Below are 10,947 nucleotides of genomic sequence, written 5' to 3' on the forward strand. Positions count from 1 at the left end.
GACCATCAATCATCTCAAAACTAGGATTGAAAACATCTGGGAATCGATTGGCATGTGCACGAAATGAGTAAGGCATTATCTCCATATGTTGCATTGAAGTACGAATTAATTTTAGATTACATCCATACAATTTAATGACAATGCCTCCAAATTAGCAAAGTAATACTTAAAAAACAAATCAATAACATACTTACATCATGATTTAGCCACTTTTGACTGATTATAAGCATATCAAAAAATTCTTTATCTAAATGAATGAAGTCCATGTCCACCTTGGCTGCATGATCGGACTTTATGAAATGTTCAAACTTTTTACAAGTTTGGTGGGTACCGATTTGTATGGGTCAAACTTCAAAGTTGAAGATGATTGAGGTAAAATGCATTGCAGTTTTTTCCTCATGCTGCCAACACTATATGGAGTTGTGATAGTAGTTGCGGCCTTCCTATCCCGCCTCCCAATATGTATCATGTGTTTAGTAACTGCTACCTTTCTTGCACGTCTTTTGGGCGGAAACTTCGATGGAGACATGGTATTGATAATATCAACATCACATTCTTTCGACGACCCAAATCTTCCATCTTTTCATCTTCTAACCCCATATCACCTTCAATGTCTGCTCTCATCCTATCTCCCAAATCGAAGTCATCAGTAGCTCCCAAATTGCCAAACTCCCATAAATGAGGAGCTGAATATTGACCTTGGGCATCATTGCCCTCCTAAAGAATGCATAATAAACTCAATCATTCATAACATTAAACTCGTTAATATAAATAGGAATGAGTCAAAAGTAACTCAAATTCATACCTCAACTAAATAAATAACTTTATAGTTCATACTATATATAAAATTTGTAAATTAATTAACAGAGATATACATAAAAAAATATAACAAGAATGCCATTAGAGTTGTACAAGAGCTCCATTTGCCACTATATAACTTCTTGAGTTTTAATGCATGCATTACACAAATATATATATATATATATATATATTTATATGCACAGACAAATTGTATTAAAATTAGCAAAGTTTTATTCAGAGCGAAAACAAAAATGAAAAGGGAAAAAAATATAACTTTTAGGGTGAAAGATTCGGATAGAGCATATCATTCAACATCAGTTTCACATGGTTATGACAGAAATTAAATAGATCACAGCTGCTCCATAACACAAAGGTTATAACTCAAATTCAGTTATATCAACACAATCACTACCTTAACTCGCACTCCCTGTTGCTTCATTAGCTTATCAAGCTTGATCTCCAACCTTGCAAGCTCCCTAAGCATCGATATTCTTAAGTCCTTTATATCTTGGTGTACACCAGCCACTTCGCCTTCTAGAATACTTAATCTATCTCTCAAAGGCCCCTAAATAATCAAAATTATTAGAGTTGATAAAAAGAAAAAAAAAGGAAAACATATTAGTAGGTACAATAATTAAAAAAAAATTCATACAACTTTTTACAAACCTCATTATGGGATGACGGTTTGTGTGGAGTCGATGGAACGATCATGATCACCATGGTCCGTAGGCTTATCTCTTGCTCTCCTCTCTCTTTTCACCTCATTCTCCACGGAGGCATGCTTTTGTTTCGTACTTTTTTCATTGCTTGTATGTGGAACGGCCTCAATGTTTTCATGACCCTATGGTGGCTTATCTCTGACAACTGGTACAACCCTATATGACGTAGTATCATGATGGACATCCCAAGAAATCTTGCCAATGAATGAGTACTCATATTCGGTTGCATCCAATACGTCACCCACCAAACACTAAAAAAGACAAAAGGGATAATCACAAAATGATTATTACATGGTGGACAATGGACTTTTATCACCAAAAACAGTATAATCCTAATACAATCCAATATAATGCAATACAATACATGTCCTTAAAAAACACAAAAAGTCTATAAGGAATATTACAATGTCGATAAAATGTATATGTATATATATAAGTAGTATTTTCTTACATCACAATGACGAAAGACTTCAGCTGCATTCTCAAATCTTGGCACCTATGAAATATGCCAATTGAGAATCCAAGGGAATGACATGTCTGGCGACCTATTTTCAAATATTTTAGCTAACAAAAGAATTATCTCAAAACCCCAAATCTGTCAAACAATAAATGAATAAGTAAATAAATATATACTGCAAATAAAAAACCTAAAGGAAACTCATAAACTTTAAATTATAGAAGATCAAACTTAGCATAAAAGCCAAAGAAAACCCATGGACACTATAAGTCTTTGACTTGTTCATTGCCATGGACTCCCTATACTTAAAAGAACTCTTTAATGATATGATGGTGGTACTATACGATAAACTACCCCATGGATACTTATTGAAGTAGTCTAAATCATCCACCGTCTTCAAGTGATTATAGGGATCAGTGACCATGCTTTCGTTGCCAAGAAGAACAGTCTCTAGAAAATATAATAATGCCAACTTCAATTTATCATCATCATCTTCATCATCATCTTGACATTGTGAGGTCATGAAAGCTTCAATTATCTCTGAGTTAGTGACTTTTCGCTTTCCTCCAAAATACTTGTCACTAATACACGTAGACAGGTTAACTCGTCTATTGGGTTCATAACTAAAATATAAACCTGTAATAATTGCGAACTCTGTACATGTAAATCTAGTGGTGTGACCTCCAAAATTAAATACCATATCATCCTGGTCGTCATAAATGCATTGCCTATATAGCATGCTGTTAACGATGTGGCCACTAAATTGTATATCGTTGGACTTCAAAAAGTGGCCAAAACAGCTATCCTTGAACTTCTTCTTTTGGGCTGGAGTAAGCTTGAATTTAATATTTGTCATGTCTTTTTAGAAGTTAGATCTACAATTCACCTTTATCTCGATATATCCGAGTCCTAAAACCTTCGAACAAATATTGGTTGATATTCTGAGTCTATTTATCTGAAAAACAAATACAACTAACGAATCATAAGATATGCTTGCATATGGACAGCAAATCGATAGGACCGAAAATATATTAAATAGGAAAGAAGGAAAATCTAGCAAAAATTCCGCCAAACAAGTACAATATGAAAGTTTAGAAAAAAAATGATATCTATGCATCTATTGGAAACAAGTTTCCAACTAGAGGAATTTGTTTTCCTGCAAGAGAAAAATTATTTTCTGACTGGAGAAAATTTTTCGACAGGAAGAAAATGATTCATGACAGGAGGAAAATGCTTTCCGACAGGAGGAAATGTTTTTTCGATTGGAGGAAAAATCTTCCTATTGTCGGAAAATTTTCCAGAACATACAAATGAACTAGACATAGCAGGTTTGTGCAAAATTATAATAAAAATGTGATAAGAAACTTTTAGAACTAATGCATATTGTGGATCTAAAAGCTACAATCTCTTTGATATACTAGTGTACATTATACATTAGGCAACAAACCAATCATATGCATGTGACATTGCTTCCTAAGGATAATCTACGATTCTAACACATATCAAACATTATGGTTTCACATTCAAACAACCCATTAAATTCAACAAAAACATAGCTTCATAATAGTTTTAATTTCACATTCTAACCATGCAACACAAACATTGCCATCACACCAAATAATACAATATCATAAGCATGGCTTATAATGACAAAGGTTTAAATTGAGCAATTTATAAAGAGATGACTTATCATCTCTAATTATCCATTATAAAAATGATCCACAATGCTGGAAAACCATACAATGCAGTACAAATAAAGGTTCAACGATAAGTTTGTTACATTAAAGCAAAATTAGTTTGCATAACATTTTCTATTTTGTTCAAAGAAGTAATTTACATTAATGGGGGACAAACCGCCACCAATGCTTCTCTCTCTCTCTCCCTCCCTCCCTTTCTAATTTGTTTAGAGAAGCAATTTACATTAATGGGGGACAAACCGCCACCAATGCTTCTCTCTCTCTCTCTCTCCCTCTCCCCCACCTCCCTCCCTTTCTATTTTGTTCAGAGAAGCAATTTACATTAATGGGGGACAAAATGCCACCAATGCTTCTCTCTCTCTCTCTCTCTCTCTCTCTCTCTCTCTCTCTCCCTCCTCCCCTTTCTATTTTGTTCAGAAAAGCAATTTACATTAATGGGGGATAAACCGCCACCAATGCTTCTCTCTCTCTCTCTCTCTCTCTCTCTCTCCCCTTCCCTCCCACCTCCTTCCCCACCAATGCTTCTCTCTCTCTCTCTCTCTCTCTTTCTCTCTCTCTCTCTCCACCTCCCTCCCTCCCTCCCTCCCCACCAATGCTTCTCTCTCTGTCTCTCTCTCTCTCTCTCTCTCCCTCCTTCCCACCCTCCCTCCGCCCTCCCTGCTATTTGACTGGGAATGCAAGCACACTTTCTGTGTACTTGAAGATTTTAAGCAAACAAGAAAAAGAAAAAAAATTTTAAAGTTGTTGGAAAGAAAAAGTGACCGCATCAGTGCTTTCAAAGAGAGGTTTCTCGAATGTGCGATAAGTTTGGCCTATCATTTCTTCTCATTTCTTCTCTGTAATCAAAAGCTAAAGTAAAGTTGAATGCCCAAATATACAAAAGAGTAGGATTAAAAAAATAAAATAAAATGAAAATGCCCAAAGGATTGCTATCATGCCCATTGGGCTAGCTATTTTACCTTGCAGCTGTGGTGATGGTTAGCTCCTAGTGGGAGGATGATGATAGCGAGCAGCACGACGGTGGCGCCAGGACGATGACGGCGATGGCGAACGGTATGAGAAGGCTTTGCCTTTCATGTCTCTCCTCTGTCTCTGGGTGGCTCTCAGTCGAACGATTCTTACCAAGACAATGATGGGCAAGGACGATGTCAGGGAATGGGAGAAGAATTTCGGTGAAAATGGCGACCAAGATGGTCTTTTTCGAAAAGTCTTAACTGTGTTTTCAAAGGGAACGTATAGAAAAAGAAAATCAAACCAAGAAAACAAAAAAAAGGCAAAAAGCGTTTTGATAGAGAAAAGAACCCCAAAAAAAAAAAAAATTAAAGAAAAAAATATAAATAAGGGTACTTTAGTCCAAATGTATAAAATATTGGTTAGCTTTCAAAAAAAAAAAAAAAAGGGAAAATTTGCTATTTTTCAAGTTTTAAGTTGTACGATGGCTATTTTTTAAAAAAGCCCTTAGCTGTAAAAAGGCTAAATAGAATTTCAAAGTGGACCTCCAAAACAATAACTAATTAGTCTAATGGACTTTGAAGAAGAAGCCAACAAAAAGTTAAGAAGTACCCTAGTAATTATTCGTCTGACGGACGTCCAAGCCTTAACTAACTTCAAAATGAGGCCGTACAATGCTAAGCGACCCAAGTTTCTGTTTTATTTTTTATTTTATTTTATATTATATATACAATTAGTATCCATCCCGTGTGATGCATGACATGTTTAACGATAATATATGATTTTAAAAATAATCTATAATAATTAATTTTATTTAAAAATTTTATTTTTAATAAGTATATTTAGATTTTTTTTCAATTTATGCTATAAAAGTTTATTAATAACTATAAATTTGACATCTACATAAAATACTATATGATCATAAAATTCAAATTCAAAAATATTTACTGGTGTAATTTTTTCCATATATGAAATTTTCCTATCTAATTTTTTTCATTTTTGAAATTTAAATTCAAATTCAAATGATTGTATATAATTTAATTCAAATTCAAATTTATTTAAATAATATTTTTCACCTATAGAATTTAAATTTAGATTCCAATATTTTTTGGATTCCTTACAAATAATTAATTTCCATATATTAAACACTCATAATGTAATTTAATTATTATTATTTATCCTATAAACATATTTTTGTCTTATAAGGAAATTTATTTATGGAATTCAAATTAAAAATATTTACTTATTTAATTTTTTTTATCTATAAAATTCAAATTCAAATTTAAATTTAAGTGTATTTATATAATTTTATTCAAATTCAAATATATTTGTATAATATTTTTCATATATGGAATTCAAATTCAAATTCAAATGTATTTTTTGATTTTTTGCAAATAATAAATTTTCCTATGTTAAATATTTATAATATATTTTAATTATATTTATTATTATTATTGTTATTATTATATTATTATTATAACCTAATTAACAATAATAGGTATATATACATACAATATATATAGAGTTTTACTAACTATATGTGTCGGTTTGTACATTACGATATAAGTCAGTATCAAATTATATATAACTTATGATGTATTGTACATATTTTATTTTAATATTACAAATTTGATTATGACATATATTTAATGTGCTTGACAATATTCATTATAGTAAAATTATATATACATATATATATATATTATAAATATATATTTATTGTTTACTTAAAATTTATCAAAACAAAATTTGATTTATATATATTTGGGTACAATCATAAAAGATAAGATCATAAATAAATACAATAAATATAACTAAAATAAAAAATGATTTTGGAAGAAAATTGGATTGGTAATATGCTGACATGTGGTATTCACTATTCTTGTTTTATATATTATATAGAAAAACTATATCTTCGTTCGTAAATATATTAAAAACTTCTTTTAAAAGAAATATAATAGCAATTTACTTTTGAAAACCTCATTGAAATCATATGCAAAAGTGAATATGTTCAATAATAATTTAATAAATTATATCCTCACGTTTTGACTAATTATTTATGCTAAATAATAAATTTTAATAATAATGATGATGACCATTTAAAATACAAAATAATAGTCTAAACAAAAAATTACAAAATAGATAACAAAATATATATATATATATATATAGATAGATATATCTGTATATATAATAAAAGCTTCCAAGTATATAAAAATTGGATCAATTAAGAAATAATGAAAAAATAAACTAACCATCATATGTGTAATGTGATTTTTGATTCTTTTGAAATCTGATCTGTATTTGTTTTTTTATCTTGGCTTCTTTGATAGACGGTACATTCATTATCAATCTTTAACGCAAGATAAATTTGACTATTTTGACCATTACAATTACTAATTCGACCTTAGTTTAAGAATCCAAAAGGGCATGAAATAATTAATTTACTTTTATTAATTATCAAAATATACAAAAAACCAAATAATAAACCATGTATAGAAAAACAAAAAAGTATCAATTTCTTTTATATCTTTATGTTAATCAATAATCCCAATAAAGAGAAAATTCTTTCTTTTCTTATATTGCTTGAAAATGAAATCCTATTTCTCATTGTTTCTTTTCGTCATTTGCAGCATTTGATTTTTTTTAACTACATTTTGTTTCAATGAAAAAAAAAAAAATACACAAATCTATAACACTAAATTTAGTCTAGAATTATATAGAATCAAGGCCTTTTTTTTTTTTTTTTTTTCATTTCTCTATTTACTTAAACCCATGGGCAAAGCCAAAAATAAACATTTGGTAGGCCAAAATAAATTTTTGCAAAAAATGTGTTTTATAATCTAAATCTCATTATAATAAGTTTTTTAATAAATCCAACATTTATGTAATATTTTTTCAAATAACAATTTGTTAAAAATAAAAGTATTCTAGTCATTGCATTTCATTTTTTCTTATAAAACAATAATAATATTTATCATGCTCTTATCAAACATTATTATGATTATGATCTTGATATTCTAATCATTGATTATTTCCATTGCATATGTACAAATTAGAATAAAACGTAACTTTTATGCTACCTATATTTTTTTGAATGTATTCAAATAATTGTTATTGGTAAGGGAAAAAAAAAAAGAAATTCAAAGGCAAGCACAACCAAAATTTGTAATGGATAGGAATGTGATAAGAAATCTAAGCAATATAAACATAAAAATAAGCCAAAATAATAGTTATCTCATCCAAGCTAAGTTGAAACTCGTTTTCTCCACTACTTTTAGTATATGTGCCTCATGTAAAGGTATGTGTTTATGGGTATTCTAAACTTTAATCTTTTTAATTATTTTCTCTATACAAATGGGTAAAGAATTGAGGTTGAACTAAACTATTTTCTTATTTACAATTGAAGTGATTTTGTTTTTTTCAATATAAAAGTTGTCTGATTATTTTGTATGGATAAAAAAAAATAAAGAGAATGTTTTGATGTCCTAATATTTAAAGATGAAAAAAACGAAAATTTGGCTCATATATATATATATTATCATAACATACATAAATAGTTGACCATATAAATCTATATGTACATTATCATAATGAAAAGAATGTTTTGATGAATTATTATTGACAAAATAAAATATATATGATAGTTGATCATACATATATATATATATATATATTATCATAATTTTAAGATTATCTTTTAAATGCAACTTAAAATATATATATATATATATATATACATTAACAAATGAAACAAATGTTTAAAAGGACTTATATTTATACATATATATATACACATGTACATCTTAAACATATTTTTGAAAAATATTAAAAAAAATGCATTATTTACCTTCAAATTTTTGTAAGAAAATAAATCTCATTATTTGTTATTGCATTTTAATTTTATTATTTTATAATGAAATTCCATTTATTACTGACTATATATATATTATCATAATTTTAAGATTATTTTTAAAATGCAACTTAAAATATGTATATATATATATATAAGTACATCTATATAGGTACATCTTAAACATTTTTTGGAAAATATTAAAAAAAATGTATTATTCATCATAAATTTCTTGATAAGAAAATAAATCTCATTATTAGTTACTGTATTTTAATCTTATTATTTTATAATAAAATTATGTTTATTACATATCTATATATGAATATGTATTAGTTTATAAAATTATTATGTGAAATATTTTAATAATAAAAAATATTTTATTACATATATATATATATATATATATATATATATATATATTTATATATATATATATTATCTTTTAAAATTTAAAAAAGAATCCAGATAGGAGCTCAATCTCATTATTAATTTATTTATGGTTACATATATTTTAAAGATATGAAATAAGAATATCAATCTTATAATTGAAATGTATATATTAGAATATTGAAGTTTCATTTATTACATATACTTATATAAATATGTATTAGTACATGGAATTTCTATGTGAAAAATATTTAATAAAAAGAATATCTTTTACTATATAATAAAATAAAAAAATTAATCTCACTCTCAATTACTATACATAAAATATTGTTATTTTGCAACAAAATAAACATAAAAACTAATAAAAATATTTGTATATAAATTATAATTTTTTTAATGTTTTCTTATAAGTATATAAAATTTATGTACCCCAATTTAAATATATATAATATTCTTTATCATTTTTTTTGTATTTTGTATTTTTTATTATTTACTGAGAATATAGTATGAATATATATATATATATATATACACAATATTATTTACTATATATATATATTATAATATTAAGATAACTGGAAGGTGTTACTTACTAATTTATAGTTAAATATATTTGATTTATTTATTATTTTAAATTTATTTCAAAATTATTACCATAATAATAATAATAATAATAATAATAATAATAATATAATTTAAAAAGGATAATTGCTGCGTTCTTGGATAATGATCTCCAAAATCTTCCCTATTGGCTTTAACATAATTGATCAAAATATGATTTTCCTAAACCATCCATCTTGTATAATAATAAAAATATATATTAACTGATAATAAAATAAGATCAAATAATTTGTTTTAAAAATAAATCTTATTTTGCTATGTTTAACAATTATTATTTATAATATTATATTTTTATATCCAAATAAAAAGATATTTTTATTAATTTCCATTAGTCATATTTGTATATCTAAAATTATTTAAAATATATTTAATTAAAAAAACTATATATATACAAATACATTTTACATATTTGACTTATTTGGTAAATAAAATAAAATCAAATATTTTATTTATTTTAAATTTATTTCAAAATTGTTACCATATGTCATTTTATAAATTGTTTAATTGTTATTGAATTTATATATATTTCATTATAACCATAAAATGTAAAAGAATAAATAAATAATAAAATAAAAATAAAAAAGATGTTTTTGGAAAGAATTTAAAAGAAGTTTATGTTGGCACATGATCCATATTTTTCTTCTTTTATATATTATATAGATTAGGCTTTTATATGGTTTTTATATCAGATTTTTCTTTACTTACTTATCGAATCATGATTTAAAAGCTAAAATTTAAAAATATATCTATGACTCACCTAATCTTTAGAGGTTCAATTATCCTAAATAATATATTAGTATGTCATTAAATTTATATTAAACCATTACTTGATTTTTAGATTTTAGTTCTTAGATCATTTGGTAGCTTGTACTGGGATATATATTAAAAAAAAAATCAATGGTATTATTATATTTAATACTATGTTCGATGGTGCAAATTGATACATTAGCTACTTGGTGTTTTTTTTTTTTTTTTTTTTTTAAATTATTTTTTTTTAATGCATCCCACCGCATACTACCAATACACCCCAATTTCTTTCTATTACGTAATGCAAAACATAACGTGAAGAAAAACTTCTTTGCGCATGTGAAGAAAGCTAGAAGAATCCAATGAAACTGGTCTTTTTGATCTGCAAATATAACCTTAACACCCAAATTTTTTATTTCCTTTCTCCTTTCCAAATTGTTCGTTTTTGAAAAAATTAAAAAGAAAAAAATTATTTTCGGATTTTTTTTGCAAGAAATTATGCTCAAATCTTGTATCTTCTAGAGTATTCTAGACAACTTTTGTTTCATTTTCTTTTGTGGTTTTGGGTATCAAAGTATTTGCTTTTTTCTTTTTTTTTTGTTATGTGATTTTGAGTTTTTATTGTATCAGGTTGTGAGCTGTGATCTGGGTTCTTGATTTCTTCTATTCCATTTGAATCTTGGAGTTCTTTATGAGAATTTGAGGTGGATTCTT

The 10,947-nt window shown here is 26.6% G+C and overlaps 1 protein-coding gene across 1 annotated transcript; it reads right to left on the reverse strand.

The window, feature by feature from the left end:
* Nucleotides 1–1,642: 1,642 nt before the first annotated feature.
* LOC132799397 (uncharacterized) lies at nucleotides 1,643–2,833 on the reverse strand. Its single transcript, XM_060811204.1, has 2 exons — nucleotides 2,240–2,833; nucleotides 1,643–1,771 (listed from the first exon to the last, which is right to left on the reverse strand). The coding sequence occupies exons 1-2, from the start codon at nucleotides 2,831–2,833 to the stop codon at nucleotides 1,643–1,645; spliced, it is 723 nt and encodes a 240-aa protein (XP_060667187.1).
* Between the last annotated feature and the right edge of the window lie 8,114 nt (nucleotides 2,834–10,947).

Source organism: Ziziphus jujuba, chromosome 9, assembly GCF_031755915.1.
Source record: "Ziziphus jujuba cultivar Dongzao chromosome 9, ASM3175591v1".
In the NCBI taxonomy this organism is placed as follows: domain Eukaryota; kingdom Viridiplantae; phylum Streptophyta; class Magnoliopsida; order Rosales; family Rhamnaceae; genus Ziziphus; species Ziziphus jujuba.

Excerpts from the sequence above, each read along its gene's own strand:
- LOC132799397 (XM_060811204.1), bottom strand. The coding sequence starts at position 2,833 with ATGACAAATATTAAATTCAAGCTTACTCCAGCCCAAAAGAAGAAGTTC. Across the intron at positions 1,772-2,239 it reads ACAAGTCAAAGACTTATAGT|TGTTTGGTGGGTGACGTATT; the intron begins GTCCATGGGTTT and ends TGTCTTTTTTAG.